The sequence below is a fragment of the Monodon monoceros genome, unplaced genomic scaffold, assembly GCF_005190385.1.
Source record: "Monodon monoceros isolate NGI ecotype Baffin Bay Population unplaced genomic scaffold, NGI_Narwhal_1 Super_Scaffold_12, whole genome shotgun sequence".
Taxonomy (NCBI): domain Eukaryota; kingdom Metazoa; phylum Chordata; class Mammalia; order Artiodactyla; family Monodontidae; genus Monodon; species Monodon monoceros.
This window is the reverse complement of record NW_021703768.1, coordinates 51,642,315-51,660,308: the sequence shown is the minus strand read 5'-3', so window position 1 is coordinate 51,660,308 and position 17,994 is coordinate 51,642,315. Positions and strand designations below refer to the sequence as shown.

At 39.9% G+C, this 17,994-nt stretch overlaps 1 protein-coding gene across 3 annotated transcripts in view; it reads right to left on the bottom strand.

The window, feature by feature from the left end:
- Positions 1–17,994, bottom strand: part of RGS7BP (regulator of G protein signaling 7 binding protein) — a 116,932-nt gene that overhangs the window by 18,162 nt on the left and 80,776 nt on the right. For 2 of the 3 annotated variants that reach the window (XM_029215633.1, XM_029215634.1), the window contains 2 exons: positions 3,505–3,649; positions 1,455–1,525 (listed from right to left, as the gene is read on the bottom strand). In XM_029215633.1, the coding sequence (XP_029071466.1) occupies positions 1,455–1,525; positions 3,505–3,649 (216 nt within the window). Of the gene's footprint in view, positions 1–1,450; positions 1,526–3,504; positions 3,650–17,994 lie in introns of those variants that run through there. The other variant, XM_029215635.1, reaches the window with a different exon arrangement.

The following is a 17,994-nucleotide window of genomic DNA, read 5'->3' as shown; positions in this document are numbered from 1 at the left end:
TTCTGCTTCCTTTTCTGGTGTATACGCCCATAGACAGGCTACCTGGGATCACATCTCAGCCTTTCTACTTACAGTCTGTGTGACCTTGGCCAAGTTAGTTAACCTCTCTGTGCCTCAGTTTCCTGTAAATTGGGAAACATGAATAGCATTTCCCTCAAAGCTGTTATTAGAATTAAATAAGTTAATGTAGTTAATACATCTAAGGTATTTAGGGTAGTGGCTGTGATATTGTAATTTATATATATTTGGTCTCTGACCTCATTCTTGGCACAGAACTACCAAAACTCTGGGAACTTCCTTAGAGAGCAATAAAGATGTCTTTTGTTATGTTAATGATGTGACTTTTGGAAAACACCTGAGGATGGGGGCTGGTTGCTAGGAGAATCAACTATGTGATTGGAGGGTTAACAATTTCAATCCCACCCCCTGACTTCCAGGGAGGGGAGAGGGGCTGAAGGTTGAATCAATTGCCTATGGCCAGTGATTTAATCGGTCATGCCTGTGTAAGAAGCCACTATAAAAACTCAAAAGGACAGGGTTTGGAGAGCTTCTGAGACTGGGGAGAGTGGTGCTCCTGGAGAGGGCATGGGATTTCTGTGCCCTTTCCCCATACCTTGCCCTGTGCATCTCTTCTCTCTGGCTGTTCCTGAGTTATATCCTGTAATAATAAACCGGTGATCTGGTAAGTAAAATGTTTCTCTGAGTTCTGTGAGATGCTCTAGTGAACTAACTGAACCTAAGAAGGAGTTCATTGGACCCTCTGATCTATAGCTGGATGTCAGAAGCTCAGGTGACAACCTGGACTTGGGATTGGTGTCTAAAGTTGGGGCTGAGGGCGGGCAGTCTTTTAGGACTACTGAACCCTTAACTCATGGAATCCGACGCTGTCCCCAGTTAGTGTCAGAATTCAGTTGAACTGCAGGACACCCAGCTGGTGTCCGATAATTGCTTGGTGGTTTGGAAAAACCCCCATACATTGGAATTGGATGCAAAATCACAGTGGCAATTTATGTTAATTATTACTATTACTTTGTTTAGATAACAACACAACACGTGGTTGGCAGGGATCTTCCTTTGGAAGTGTTCTTAAGTCTCTTCCGCTTGGCTGTAAACTTCTTAAAGGGCCAAGTCTTCAGTTCTTTTGTGTTTGCCACACATGGTGTGGTGGTTTTCACAGCGTATACAATGAATAAATGCTCTTGACTGATAGGGCCAGTGGAGGAGGTGTCTGTTGTGTCATCAGAGTGTTTCTCAGCTCCCCCTCAGAGCAAAACTGCATTCACCTGATAAACTATTCTCATTCGCTTGTCTTCTCGAGGAAAGACAACTGTAGGCTCAATGCCTTCTACTGCTTGTGTAAAAACAACAAACTTGCTTTAATTTCTGAAGAAACAAGACCCAAGGTTATCATGTTAAAAACATCCTCTGCCTCAAAGAGAAATGACAAGACTCACCTTGATTTTTCAATGGTAAAGGCATAGTTTCCCTGAGTTTGCTTAAAAGGTTTTTCATTTCTCGCATGTCTCTGTAAAATTGATAAAAAGAAAAACTATCAGCTGTAAAGTTTTGAAATGTAATCTCAAACCGTCTGTTCTGTGAGACAACTGAAGGACAAAGTCTGTGCCTAACTGTACCAGCTCGAGCTTCCAGTAGGCAAATATTGCATTTATTTTGCTTGTATAAGAAAAAAGAAAATCTGAGTTGGGTTGGCTGTGGAAGGAATAAGAATTACTCTGACACACGTTTCCGCAGGGCATTCTGCTATAGGAGCCCTCATATCTGCCTTCAGTTGGACCTGGCTGAGATCAGAGAAGAGCCTCTGGTAATGAGGACAGTACTTCACGTTTCCAAGGGCAGGTGAAGGGCATGCAACTAGAACAACAGGAGAACCCTGGGCAAAGCTGAGGCTGGGTGATGATGTTCTCATCTGGTCCAAGGGCTGTCCTGCCTGTGTGGTTTCACTCCCTGTCGTCTCTCATTATCGTGATTGGAATTCACAGTAACACAGGTGTTAAGCATTCCCAAGGGTCAACACATTAAATTGGCTTGGAATGTTTTTAATGTGCAGCCCAGTTTGAGACCCACGGATTTCTTAGGGCGAAGTGATAGGGAGAAGCAAGGAAGCCCCCTCCCAGACCAGGTCTACTGTGCCTACTTCTCCCAGTCACTCCCACCACCTTTGACCAGAATCTGAACTTTTAGGCTGAACTGAAATACCTCCAACGCTGAGGGCTAGACTCTCCTATTATTATTATCAGCCGTAGCTTGCTCTCTGACAAGCTTAAAAGGCTTGGATAGAGATTCTGTGCGAGGTTTCTGAGAAGGAACATGGCTTTGCTGAAGGATTGCACACTGACCATGGCACTTTGGCAGATATTCCTGGGAATAGAGCAAAGCATTTTCTACTTTATAAATTAAGAGAAATCACTCATCATTTGTCTATGGCTCTACCAAACTGTGCCAAACAGCTTTATTGTTTGAATTGTTGGATTTCCAAGCTTAGACAAAATCCCAGTTTTATTAATAGCACGTAATTACCACATGCTTCAATTTTCTATAAACACAGAAATTTGGTTAATTAGCTTTAGAATTATATTACAATCTGAAAGTAGAACTACAATGGCTCTAAATGTCACTCTGTGATACATTTCTAAAAATAAAAAAATAGCGTTCATTATCTTGTCAATGACTCAACCCCACACACACAGAGTCCTAGATGGAATTGCCTAGTGTTCAGCGGCTTCGTGCTGGCTCTGGGGACATCAGTAGCAAAGGACAAGATATCAGTGTGAAGGCCAATAAACAAGGGGCTTGTCCCTCTGCCTCACAGAATGGAATTTTTAGCATCTAGATGCGTTTATGATTATATTATTGTTATTGCTTCCTTTTCCCAAATGAAATAGAATCACTGTAGAATCTCTTCTTCCCAAGAAAGAAACTCCCTCTCTAGCCGTGAGCTACTGCTTGTTAAGACAAATGCATTAACTCACTTTGACCACTAAGGGGCCATCATCTACATCCTGGGAGAGTAAGAGGAGACAGCCCTTTGGAAAGCTGTCTGTGAACTGGACAGAACACTCAGCCCCTGACTGGCAACTGAATAGGCCATGCCATACACCTGAAATCTGAGAATCTACTGGAGACATCTTTGTACAATTTTGGATTCTTCTCCCTTAAACAAATGGAGATTTTGGGACCCATCCTGGTGGGTGAGCTGTGATGGGTATATAGATCCACCTTTCTCCCTTCCCAAGGAAGCACTCCATTTTCATCTCCATGGAGATGCAAGACTGATGGAGTGGGAAAAGCAGAGGCCTGGGAGCCCACATCTCCTGGAGGCTCTGCTGTCATTCCGCAGATGGATTTGGACCCCTTACCGTCTCTCATCTCCGTTTACTGAGAGCTCTGTTTCTGAATCTGAAAGAGAAAATCTCGACTCTCTCTAGCCCCTGAGTGTTAACTAGAGGAGGGTTGGCAGTCTATTTAGGGTAACTTCCCACTTACCTTTCAGTGTTCTCAATGTCTGTGGAAACCTGCCAGGAATGTTGCTGAATATCCGCAGGGGATGATGAGTCCTCTAGAGCAGGTGTTTCAGCACACTCCTCAATTTTGCAATCCAAACTCTTGGTTCCCCCTCCAGGCTCCTTTCCTAAGGGGGTTGGTGTTGGTAAAGAGAAGAGGATAAGAAATCATAAATGCAAATTGTATACCCAAGATATCACTGCAAACGTTGGCTATGCTTTGAGTCAAATGCTCCATTAACCCTAGAAACTTCTTTGAATACTAAAGTAATGTGTGTGTGTGTGTGTATAGCATATTTTCACAACATTCTGGGAAAGCTATCTGAGGTCAATGCAACCTGAAGATCAAGATTAAAGTAAGGGCCCTGCCTTTGATGGAGTATTGGTGCTTTGTAACCCATTCTTCGTGAGTTAGATCGGATCAGCTAGGGAGAGGAGATTCAGCCTGTGAAATTGTGCTGCTTTTTTGGTCCTCAGATGCAGGGGCAGGTAAAAGGGCCAGGGGCAGGTGACACCCAGCAGAAGAAATAGGAGCTCCTGCCGTTCTCTCTGATTCTGACACTAGCCCTCTGGGCCTGTGAGAAGCGGCAGAGATTATGGACCTGCCTTCCATTTCCTTGGCTCTCCGACCTCCTTCAGGGTATCATTCTATGAGGAAAGAGCCCAGTCTCAAGATCCAGCCCCACTCTGCTGAGACCACAAAGTGCAATCAACTAAAGCACCATGTACTGGGGAGCCATCCACAGTAGTGAACTGCCAATGCACTGAGACTTGTATTTACCGGGACTGATCTCAAGGGAATAAATCAATACTTTCTGGAAACAAATCTCCGAATTGGTTAGGCCATACATTCATATGAAATTAAATGGGAGTTATAGTCCATGGCCCCGATATCCTCTGTTAATGTCTTTTATTCTGCCTTGAACTTCTGGGTATCTGCAAGGGTGTATCTTGCTATCGTGGGAATGGCATACGAGGCCCAAGAACTGGGTGTTAATTTTTTATTTGTGTGTGTGTGTGTGTGTGTGTGTGTTTTCCTGCTGTGCCGCATGGCTTGCGGGATCTCAGTTCCCTGACCAGGGATCGAACCTGGGGCCCTAGCAGTGAGAGCGCCGAGCTCTAACCACTGGACTGCCAGGGAATTCTCAAGAACTGGGTTTTATTTATTTACTTTCATTTTTAAAATATATCTTTATTGTAGTATAATTGCTTTACAATGTTGTGTTAGTTTCTGCTGTGCAACAAAGTGAATCAGCTATAGGTATACATATATCCCCATATCCCCTCCCTCTTGAGCCTCCCTCCCACCCTCCCTATCTCACCCTTCTAGGTCATCACAAAGCATCAAGCTGATTTCCTTGTGCTATGCAACAGCTTCCCACTAGCCATTTTACATTTGGTAGTGTATATATGTCAATGCTACTCTCTTACTTCATCCCAGCTTCCCCTCCCCACTCTGTGTCCTCAAGTCTGTTTTCCACATCTGCATCTTTATTCCTGCCCTGCCACTAGGTTCATCAGTACTGTTGTTTTCGATTCCATATATGTGCATTAACATATGGTATTTGTTTTTCTCTTTCTGACTTCACTCTGTATGACACATTCTAGGTCCATCCACCTCATTACAAATAACTCAGTTTCGAAGAACTGGGTTTTAAACCTGGCTTTTTCAGTTGTTCATTAATCACTTGTTCATTCACTCACAATATTTCCTGCGTGTCAGCTAAGTATCGGGTACTGGGCTTGGTACTAGAGAGACAGAGGTGAAAGAAAGGATAGTCTTTGTCTCATGGAGCTTAAAGTGCTGGAGATAGGCAACGCGGGTTCGTGCCCCGGTCTGGGAAGATCCCACATGCCGCGGAGCGGCTGGGCCCGTGAGCCATGGCCGCTGAGCCTGCGCGTCCAGAGACTGTGCTCCGCAATGGGAGAGGCCACAACAGTGAGAGGCCCGCGTACCACAAAAAAACCAAAAAAACAAATAATTACAAAGCTGTTGTATAATATTATGTAGTCTGGTATAAATGGTAGCTATATTGTTGCTTTCACTCTTTCAACCAGTTTTATTTGTATTATGTAGCTACATCTCCAGACTGGTTGTTAAGAAATCGTTACAGCCTGTATCATTGAACATTCATGAGATGGCAGCTCCACCTGGTTACCTCGTAGCTCAATTTCCGTAATCATAATATGATTGTTTTTGCATGTTTAAAAAAATAAAACAAAAACACTTATGAAAAGGAAGGCTCTTTATGGTAAAATCTAATGGGAAGCTTTTCCCTTGGATTCCTGATCTGAAGGCGACTAGCAAAAATCTCATCCCTGTCATTTCTAACCCATGTAGTAGCAACACAAGGAGAAAGAGACAAGCAATTAACTGGTAATTAACTGTACAGCATTCATCAGCCTATAGTAGAAGTGGACCTCTGAATATTCAACCAAAGCACAAACACAAGTTTACTGATGAAAACTTTTGATCCTTTTGTGTATACTTTATACACATTGATCCTGGGTGATGGAATTGTTTTTTCCAATTTTATGGTATTGCTGTTGGGTAGAAATTAATTAAGTACATAGCATATTACCATTAAGTACATAGCATATTACCATTTCCCAGTGGGAGGGCATTGACCTCTTAAAAGCACTTGCATTGAATCTCCTGGTAGAGTGCACACATGCAGTCCATTTGGCACCTATCTCTGAGCAGTCAGCCTTGGGATGTGAGTCTGAGCAAGAGTGGCTAGCACTTGAGAGAGGGACAAAAGGGTGGGTGTCCCCCAAAACAGCCCTCTGCTTTTCAGAGCTCTAAAGGAGAGCGCCACCTGAAAGCACACATGGCTCCTGTTCTGCTCTTTTGGGTTTGAAATGCCATGGAGTATGGTTTGGATAGCAAATGGTGGATGAAGAAGATTCACACAAAGAAATTCTCTGCTTTATGGGCTCTGCTTGGCGTGGGGCCACTGTAGCCCCTACCCTGTGGTCAGGACCGTAGAGCCCAAAACTTTCATTCATGGGAACAGGGAGGACTCAAGATAGCGTGATGTTCCTTCTTGGAGTCCTCTATCTCCTTCATATGTACTCCTCTTATACACAAACACATATGTAAAGTCCAATCCACAATCACTTTGTGTACACTTACTGCCTGTACTAATTCTACTTACATAAGACAAAAACATCCTAAAAAAAAGGTAACATAATTATTCATGTATTCCTGAAACATGCCTATGAGCTTGCAATGCCAAGTACACCCTCCTTTCCCTCGTTTTCAGAGACTAGATATAACTCTGCTAATGCAGATGCACAAGAATGAAAAACTTGGATGCTGGACTTGCAGTTTGGTGCTTTCTGTCAGCTTACAAAATCTCTGCAGAATTTTGATTATATTACATCTTCTCTGGCTGGCACATCTTGAAAGACAAGAGATTGATAGGAATTGTAGGGGTTTTCAATTCCAGAACATATGTGGGGAGATCATAATTGCTCTCATTTACTGATAGCACTAACTTTACGCTGGGCATCCTCTCCCACTACAGTCCCTGTTTATTGCTTTAATAGAACACTATCACTAATAGAAACTTATCTTATGTATTTGCTAACTGGTTTATTATTTGCTCACCCCAGCCCCACTCTCATCTCCCATCTCCCAAACTGGATATGTAAAGTATGTAAGGCCAGGAACCTTATCTGTTTTCTTCAGTTCTGTAAGTCCAGTACCAGATGAAAGCTTACATATCAGATGATTTCAACAGATATACAGCATCAAAAAAAGTAATTATACTATATATGTTATACAGCTTTCTTTCCCACGTTACTATGGTTAGAGATACTTTCATGTTAATGCATTCTGATTTATTTTATGCTTTTAAATGGATGCACAGTATCCCCTAGTAAGGAATTTACATTGTAATTCTTCCCTTTCTCCAGAGTATGCCAGTATTTGTATGGGACAGATCCTTTAAAGCAGAAAACTTGGACAAAGTATATGTATTCACATTTTGTACCTTAATATATATTGCCAAATTGGCCTCTGAAAAGTCTATGCTAATTTATATTTTCCTTCTACCAACTGTAAATGAGAGAATCTATTTCCCTACACCTTTGCCAGAACTTCATATTATCAATATTTAATTTTTGCTTATTTGATGAGGGTAAGTAGAATCTCTCATTGAAGTTTCTTTTCACCTCTTTTATTACTACTGAGATTAAATTTGTTTTTCATAAGTGAATTGGCTGCCTGTATTTCTTCTTTTCATTTTCTATTCATATCATTTGCCCATTTAAAAAATAGGGCTGCCTTCAGGACCAGATGGCTTCACAGGCAAATTCTATCAAACATTTAGAGAAGAGCTAACACCTATCCTTCTCAACTCTTCCAAAATATAGCAGAGGGAGGAACACTCCCAAACTCATTCTACGAGGCCACCATCACCCTGATACCATAACCAGACAAGGAGTCACAAAGAAAGAAAACTACAGGCCAATATCGCTGATGAACATAGATGCAAAAATCCTCAACAAAATACTAGCAAACAGAATCCAACAGCATATTAAAGTGATCATACACCATGATCAAGTGGGGTTTATTCCAGGAATGCAAGGATTCTTCAATATACACAAATCAATGTGATACACCATATTAAAAAACTGAAGAATAAAAACCATATGATCATCTCAATAGATGCAGAAAAAGCTTTTGACAAAATTCAACACCCATTTATGATAAAAAATCCTGCAGAAAGTAGGCATAAAGGGAACTTTCCTCAACATAATAAAGGCCACATATGACAAACCCACAGACAACATCATCCTCAATGGTGAAAAACTGAAACCATTTCCACTAAGATCAGGAACAAGACAAGGTGGTCCACTCTCACCACTATTATTCAACATAGTTTTGGAAGTTTTAGCCACACCAATCAGAGAAGAAAAAGAAAAGGAATCCAAATTGGAAAAGAAGAAGTAAAGCTGTCACTGCAGATGACATGATACTATACATAGAGAATCCTAAAGATGCTACCAGAAAACTACTAGAGCTAATCAATGAATTTGGTAAAGTAGCAGGATACAAAATTAATGCACAGAAATCTCTCGCATTCCTATACACTAATGATGAAAAATCTGAAAGTGAAATTAAGAAAACACTCCCATTTACCATTGCAACAAAAAGAATAAAATATCTAGGAGTAAAACTACCTAAGGAGACAAAAGACCTGTATGCAGAAAATTATAATACAGTGATGAAAGAAATTAAAGATGATACAAATGGAGAGATATACCATGTTCTTGGATTGGAAGAATCAACATTGTGAAAATGACTCTACTACCCAAAGCAATCTACAGATTCAATGCAATCCCTAGCAAAATACCACAGGCATTTTTCACAGGACTAGAACAAAAAATTTCACAATTTGTATGGAAATGCAAATGACCCTGAATAGCCAAAGCAATTTTTTTTTTTTTTTGCTGTACGCGGGCCTCTCACCGTTGTGGCCTCTCCCATTGCGGAGCACAGGCTCCAGACGCACAGGCTCAGCGGCCATGGCTTATGGGCCTAGCCACTCCGCGGCATGTGGGATCTTCCCAGACCAGGGCATGAACCCGTGTCCTCTGCATCGGCAGGCAGACTCCCAACCACTGCGCCACCAAGGAAGCCCCAAAGCAATCTTGAGAAAGAAAAATGGAGCTGGAGGAATCAGGCTCCCTGACTTCAGACTATGCTACAAGGCTACAGTAATCAAGACAATATGGTACTGGCACCAAAACAGAATATAGACCAACAGAGCAGGATAGAAAGCCCAGAGATAAACCCATGCACATATGGTCACCTTATCTTTGATAAAGGAGGCAAGAATATACAGTGGAATAAAGACAGCCTCTTCAATAAGTGGTGCTGGGAAAACTGGACAGGTACATGTAAAAGTGTGAAATTAGAACACTCCCTAACACCATACACAAAAATAAACTCAAAATGGATTAAAGACCTAAATGTAAGGCCAGGCACTATCAAACTCTTAGAGGAAAACATAGGCAGAACACTCTATGACATAAATCACAGCAAGATCCTTTTTGACCCACCTCCTAGAGAAATGGAAATAAAAACAAAAATAAACAAATGGGACCTAATGAAACTTAAAAGCTTTTGCACAGCAAAAGAAACCATAAACAAGACCAAAAGACAACCCTCAGAATTGGAGAAAATATTTGCAAATGAAGCAACTGACAAAGGATTAATCTCCAAAATTTACAAGCAGCTCATGCAGCTCAGTATCAAAATAGCAAACAACCCAATCCAAAAATGGGCAGAAGACCTAAATAGACATTTCTCCAAAGAAGATATACAGATTGCCAACAAACACATGAAAGAATGCTCAACATCATTAATCATTAGAGAAATGCAAATCAAAACTACAATGAGATATCATCTCACAGCGGTCAGAATGGCCATCATCAAAAACTCTACAAACAATAAATGCTGGAGAGGGTGTGGAGAAAAGGGAACCCTCCTGCACTGTTGGTGGGAATGTAAATTGCTACAGCCACTATGGAGAACAGTATGGAGGTTCCTTAAGAAACTACAAGTAAAACTACCATATGACCCAGCAATCCCACTACTGGGCATATACCCTGAGAAAACCATAATTGAAAAAGAGTCATGTACCACAATATTCATTGCAGCTCTATTTACAATAGCCAGGACATGGAAGCAACCTAAATGTCCATCAACAGATGAATGGATAAAGAAGATGTGGCACATATATACAATGGAATATTACTCAGGCGTAAAAAGAAACGAAATTGAGTTATTGAGTAGTGAGGTGGATGGACCTAGAGTCTGTCATACAGACTGAAGTAACTCAGAAAGAGAAAAACAAATACCGTATGCTAACACACATATATATGGAATCTAAGGGAAAAAAAATGTCATGAGGAACCTAGGGGCAAGATGGGAATAAAGACACAGACCTACTAGAGAATGGACTTGAGGATATGGGGAGGGGGAAGGGTAAGCTGGGACAAAGTGAGAGAGTGGCATGGACATATATACACTACCAAATGTAAAATAGATAGCTAGTGGGAAGCAGCCGCATAGCACAGGGAGATCAGCTCGGTGCTTTGCGACCACCTAGAGGGGTGAGATAGGGAGGGTGGGAGGGAGGGAGATGCAAGAGGGAAGAGCTATGGGAACATATGTATATGTATAACTGATTCACTTTGTTATAAAGCAGAAAATGACACACCATTGTAAAGCAATTATACTCTAATAAAGATGGTAAAAAGAAATAGGGCTGTCTTGTTGATTTGTAAGAATTCTCTCTATGTAATAGATACTGATAATTTCCACTGCAGGTGAAACTATAAATTACTACCATCTGAGATTTAGAACTGTATTGAAGGATGACTCATTGATTATTTTTTCAGTACTGTCTAGGTTTAATGGTTTATTAAAAGATTTTACTCTTCTTGAGTTAAATTTGATAACTCATTTGTCCCAGAAAATTATTCACTAAATACATTTTTAATAGTATGGTTTTCTGTTGTAACTGTTTCATATCTCTAATGCTGTGTATTTATGGCTTACAATTTCTTTGTATTCCACTGTTTCTTGGATTCCATATCTTCCTGTTTCTTTGATTCATTTTCATTTTGCTGGAACATATCTTTAATTATTTCAGAGGAGATCTCTGAATACAAAATTTCTTAGTCTTTATATTACTGAAAATACTTTTTCTTCTCTATCTCTCTCTTGCTGTAGGCACACTTAAATTCTAATTGGCTGGATATAAAAATCTATGTTCTAACTAAGTTTCTCTCACAACTTGGATGATATTGTTCCCTTTCTTCTATCTATACCCAAGGATGCTATGTATGTAGCCTGTTTATGGCCCTCTGAAAATTTTTTATCTTTAAACATTTTGAGTTATGAAATGGTTCCTAAATATGTCTAGCTATGGGTGCTTTATATATTACTCCTTTTTTTGGCATTTGATTGGCATTTGCAATCTACTTTCACCAGTTTTTTATTTTGAAAATTTTCAAACCTATAGCAAACTTGCAATAATACAATGAACATCCAAATATTCTAGTTTAACCAATTTTTAATATTTAGCCATATTTTTCTTTTATCTCTCTCATTCTCTGTGGGTGTGTGTATATATACATATATATAGGTTTCATATATATGGATTATGTGTATAACGTGTATATGTATAAATGTATAATATATATATATAATTTTTTGTTGAATCATTTAAGAGTTGCAGACATTAATGTTACTTTATCCCAAATACTTCAACATATAACTCCTAAAGAACAAAAATGTTTTCCTACATAACCTTAAAACAATTAGCACATGAAAAACTTTAATTTTGATTTAAATGTTTCAATTCAATTTGATACAATGCTATTATTTAATATATATATATATTCTATATTCAAATTTCCCCATTTGTTCCAATAATGTCCTTTATAGCTTTTTTTTTTTACATTGAAGGATCCAAATAAGGATTATGTACCACATCTAATTGTCATGTTTCTTTATTCTCTTTTAATCTAGAATAGCATCCTTGTCTTTTTTCATTTTTCATGACATTGATATTTTTGAATAAAGAGTCTGGGCCAGTTGTTTTAAAGAATGTCTTTAAATTTGGATTTGTCTGATTGTTTCCACAAGTCTAGGTTCAGAGTAAACATTTTTGGCAAGAATATTATAGAGGTGATATTGTGTCCTTTTTAGTGCATTGCATTAGAAAGCGTATGTGTTTGTCCCATTATTAATGATGTTAGTTAAGTATTGATTACTTGGTTAAGGTGATTTCTTCCAGCTTTTACCATGGTAGAGGACTCTTTTTCCCTTTGTAAATATTAAGTAATCTATGGAGTGATTTATTAAGATGTTATAGCCTTTTCAATATAAATATTTCTTTAGGTTTGCAAAAAGTTTTTCTATTTTTCTTAATTATCTATTTCTCTCTGTTTTCCCTATTCTTTCAGAATCCTATTTCATGTTAGAGTCTCTGGATCTTAATTAGCCCTATATTCTATATTCACTGTGGGGGGCTGAGCTCTGGGAGACTACCTAGACTTGACCTTTCAGGTCCCTATTTTAGGCTCTCAGTATTTCCATTATAATAATTGTTAAGAACTGTGAAGGGTCTGAGATTTCCCTCTACCTGTGAATTAACTTGTCACAATCTCATGGATCCTGGAAAGAGACACGAGACTCTGGGTTAGAGACAAAGAAAATTTAGTACTCACAAAATTGTAGTAGAGTATCAGCATTTGTGTTAATTTCTTGAGTTTTAATTCCCACAGGGAGACACAAAAAGAGCCAGATCATTATACCTCCACACACACACAGGAACCTTAATCTCAGGAACCCTGAGTTTAAGGATCTGAAGTCTTCTATAAGCATGTCTGCCCTTTGCGCCAGAGGGAAACATTTTCATTATGCCGAATCGTAAACATGCCTTGCTCTGGAGGGGAGGCACTGTCTCTATTTTTCAAGAACATTTACTAAATAAACATCCTTGAAAAGACAGTGTAAAACAAAGGGCAGTCAGTGCCTCACTTTGCAAGAAAAACTCTGTTCCCTGAAATGCAAGAGCCTGAAGGAGAATTGTCTCCCAACACTAATTAACCCATCTATTAAAATTTTATTTGATGGATAACACTTTCATTTCCAACAAATCCCGTTGCTTCCTTTCTGTTACAGTTACTGCTTTTGAGGTATGACAGGCCTAAAATAAATCTGTTGATTACGTTTATATTTTAAATTCTTCATCTGTTTCTACTTTAAAATTTGTTCATCAAGTATTAGTTGTTTGCGTGTTGCCATTTGGTACCTCCCTTTCAGGGTGTTGATTTTTCTTAAAAATCTGCTCATCCCTGGATGTCTGTTTAGCTTTGTCTTTGAGGATCTCTCTTTGCCCATCATTCTGATGAGTATCCTCCTTCTGGTGATTGGAAAAGGGGCAGGATGTGTGGCTGGACAATGTGTGTCTAAAGCTTGTCTTCAGGGTGCTTCTCATCTCCGTTGATAAGTTTAACTGGGCACACAGCCTATTTTTTGGGTCCCGTGTTTGCTTTGAGTTTCCTGTTTACAACTCCTACTCCAAAGAGATATGTGGAACAATTTAGCCTGGGAAAAAACACTGGAGTCATGTGTTCACTTTCTTCTTCCTCTGCAGCAGTCCTTATGGAGGATTCGAGTTACTTCACCCTCTGTTCTGCTTTGCTGCCTGGTCCTGACACTCACAGCAGGTGTCCTCCTGGGGTAAGCAATGATGGTCTTGGTTACTCAGTGTGGGGCAGCCCAGCTTTTCCTGAATGCAATTTCAAACATTTATTTCCCTGACAACAGCTCCAGAAATCCTTCCTGTGATTTGTATTTGTTGACTTCTACTTTGAAGTATGTCTGGAATTGATTTTATTTTTGTCGTATTTTTCTCCTGCCTGAATTTCTTTTGTTTCTTGAGTTTCTTATTGGTTGTGGCTTCATTTCTTCATTTATATCTACCAATCCAATCCCTGTTGCTTTCTAGCTTTGAGAAATTCCTCAATTTCTGGTTTGTTGAAATCATACTTCCTTGTTTTTCAGGGCCATGGGAGACTGTTTTGTGTCTGCCGACCTCTATTTTTTTTTTCCTCTTACAATTAGTAGGGCCCATTTGACAGAGTTATGGCAAATGGATTCTGAGTAAGAGTGATGTATGCCTCTTCCAGATTGGCTTCTAAAAATCCTCCCATGGGAACATCCATGCATTCTTTTCTCCCCTGACAATTGGATGGATTTGGGGAATGGAAAGAATAAAAGGGCCCACCCCACCCTAGCTCTGGCATTGGACTATGACAATGGTGAATAATGAACTCTCATTGTTCTAATCCATTGAGATTTGATGATGTTTCATGCAGCTGTTACCCTACCCTGACAAATATAAGAACTATTATGGATTTATTCTTTTCATTATATCTTTTGCTGTTATTTCGATGGGTTTTTAGTAGGAGGGGAAATATACGTATGAGTTCAATCCAACATCTCTGGACAAGCTTCTTTTTCTCCAATTATACTCCCTCTCATTTAACAACAGATGCAGAATGAAAGCAAATTCCTTTGCTTATTCAATAATTATTAATTGAAACTTTATCTGCTCCAGGCACTGTACTAAATGCCGGAGATACAATGGTGAACACACTCAAGGTGATCAACTCTGGAGAGGACAACAGACAACAAATCAGGTGTCTACCCCTCAATGTAACACGTGCCTGGGGGACACATTGCATAGGCATAGGCCCTGCCTTGGAGAGCCAGGAAAAGCTTTCTGCAGGAAAGTCCCATCTAAGTTACAAACCAAAGAAAGCATAGGGTAGACCATGTGAAAGGGATCGTTGTGGAGTGGGGCAGGGTGGACAATATGTTTCAGGCAGAGGGAGCAACTGGAAAGAACTTCTAAGTTCAAGTTCCTCGAAGTAGTTCAAGATGCCGAGTCAGTTGAGATGGGGTTGCTGGTGAGAGATGAGGCTGGAGAGGCTAGCAGGGCTGTTCCATAGATGTTCTTCTGAGCCACATTAAAAAGTTGGCAGGGGAGCGCCTCACAAACCTGAATGTTGGCCTGAGTTCTGCATCCCCAGCTTCCCCCATTTGACCAGTTATCCTTAGAAGGAGCACCTGTTTCTAACATCAGGTGGGCTGTCTGCTCTGCTCTCAGGAAAGGGTCAAGCTGCTTCTAGATGGTAACTTCAAGTCAAAGTTTTACTTTGCCCAAGAGTGACTATGCATTTAAAATCATTTTTTATTATGAAATGAAAAACTCTGTCCCCTGAAACATCAATTTCAGGCCTCAGTGAACAAGTATTTTCTCGGGGAGGGGATGGAGGGGGAGGGGAGAAGGGGAGCCTTTAGAGCACCTTAAAATGTCACTAAGCTGGCTTCACCACTGTTGAGAACCAGGATGTCAAAAAGTTGGCCGCTTTCCTCAGGGCCTCGCAAAGCTTTTGGCCTTCAGCTCCTTTGGGATTTCCATGTATTTTTAGCCTGTTTACAGATAATATAATAGGCATGTTTGAGGAAAAGTTAAGGGAAACCACACATGAAGCACATACCAGTTTGGAAGGCTAGTTATTCTTATATTTGTGAGAAATGGTCAGTTGTTTAGGAGGAACAAAAACACATGTGATTGTGGGGCAGCCTCAAGAGTCCCAGAAGACTGAGCTGGGGTCCTTTATTTAGAGTGGAGGCCCCTTTATCACACTCCACTCTGGAGACCTCTTTCTTCCTCTTGATCTCATTTCTCCCATCCTCTTTCTTTTCTATTCATATCTTCCTCTCTCCATTTCCCCTTCTCCTCTCCACTCCTTTCTTGCCTGCCTGTCTTCAGCCTATAGTGACAGTAGGAAGCATTGCCATAGTGTCTCCTTGGAGGCCCTGAGTTTGGACTCCGATGGCCAGCAGAGTCAATTTTATCCATTTGTGTAAATTTCCCTAGGAATCAAAACAAAACAAACTAATCTTCTCTGAGCTAATATTCTGTCACTGCACTATCATTTCCTTGATGGCAGGGGCAAATTTCCTATGTCCTTTGTGCTCTTGACACATTATCTGCTATGATACTATCCACAGGGAAGGCTCTCGGGACAGTTTTCATACTGACTGTGAACAACTAAATGAACACAGTTTACATGAGATGCGTGGAAGCTTATCCACATGGTTACTCTCACTCTCATGCATTTTCATAACGGGTAGGAGATTTATAACTCCATCCAGTGTGAAAAGGACTGGGGAAATGTAAGCTGTTTGTTAAGTAATCCACTTTTACTCTTGCATCTCCAAAAAGCATGTAATTTAAATAGAAATAAGTTATATTAGTTCAGTTAGTTGTTTGCCTATATTAAAAAATAGTTTCAAAGGCTTTTCTACACTGTGGTAAGAAGATATTCATAGTGCCATAAACACATAGTGGAAAATAATACTTATACCATAAACAGAAATCCATTCTTGCCCATACACTGGGAAATAAACATTTTCCGATACAGAACTATTTCCTTCCCCCACCCTGTGTCCTTCTCTGTGCTCCTTGTGACACTGTAGTCCTATCACTGACCCCGGAGTAGTAGTCATCTTGGTGGTTCCATTAGCTGAGTGAGGAAGCAGAATCACAGGGCACAGGAGAAGAGCAGACAATGGAAACACATTTGAGGGAGGTCCCTGTGAGGCTTTCACTTCTCCATTTCCAGCCCCTAAGGTAGAGCAGAACAATGTGCAGACGGTATTGACTGTATAGTTAATTAATTTCAACTTTCCTTTAATGGGTATCATGGCTAAATCATGCTCCCTTTGGATCACAGCAAATATCTTATAAATCATTAAATGATCTACGGAGTTAACTTTCCCTCTCATCTTAAAAGTAACTCTCTGAACTTATTTTGGTAAGAAATTAAATATACAATAAATTTTAGCCATTAAACATGGTATTTTGGAATTTGCGCACCAATCATTGTCAGATGTGTGGATAAAATTCAGCCCATGGTGCTAGTATCTTTCATTTCCCGATTTGATATGTTCTCTTGCCTTTCTCCAATGTAGCTTAGTGGGAAATGGTCTGGTGTAGTGGAACAATCATGAACTTTGCAGCAGGATTAATGTGCTCTGTGACCTTGAACAACAAGTTACCTCTTTGAGCCTCAGCTTCTCCATCAGTAAAATGGGAAAAACGATACTTGAGGATGAAATAAGATGACATGTATAAAGCCCCTGGCAAGTAGAAAGTATACAATAAGTGGAAGCTATTATCATTGCTGTTATCCTAGTCCTCAGCTGACATCTACTTTGACAAAAGGTGATGAATATTGTGTCCTGTTCACTGTTTGGTATTGATATATGAGGACACGGAGACAGAGTAATAGATGGTGTTAGATTGCCCTTACATTCCAGAAGTTGGTTATATTTGGGTTCTTCAGATAGTACAAGTTGTTCTGGTCTTGGGTCCTTTGCATTAGATACCAATGTTTATGAAGTTGTGTCCTTCTTGTCATTAAATCTCAGATTAAGTTCTACCTCCTCGGAGAGCTTTGACCATCCCTTCTAAAGTAGCCACCGAGGCATGGTCACTTTCTATTACATTACCTATTCTAATTATTGACATTGTAATTTTAGTGTTTGGGAGTTTTAGAAATTTTTCCCCCCAAATTTTAGAAATTCTCGTGAATATTTCTCTTCACGAGACTATATACTCCATAAGAACAGGGATCTCTTCAGCCCTGATCGTTTCAGTCTCCCAGTACCTTACACAGGTGCTCAACAAATATTTGTTCAAAGAACAAATGCATGTTTCCACTCATAATTTGAATCATAATCTATTTTAAGATTTATTCTGCTTCATTTCTTCAAACCTAATGTTCTATTTTAGTATCAATTGCCTCATTACATTGGAAAATAAGGCTTTACTTGTGGTTTTATTCTATTTCTGTCTCTGCATTGCTT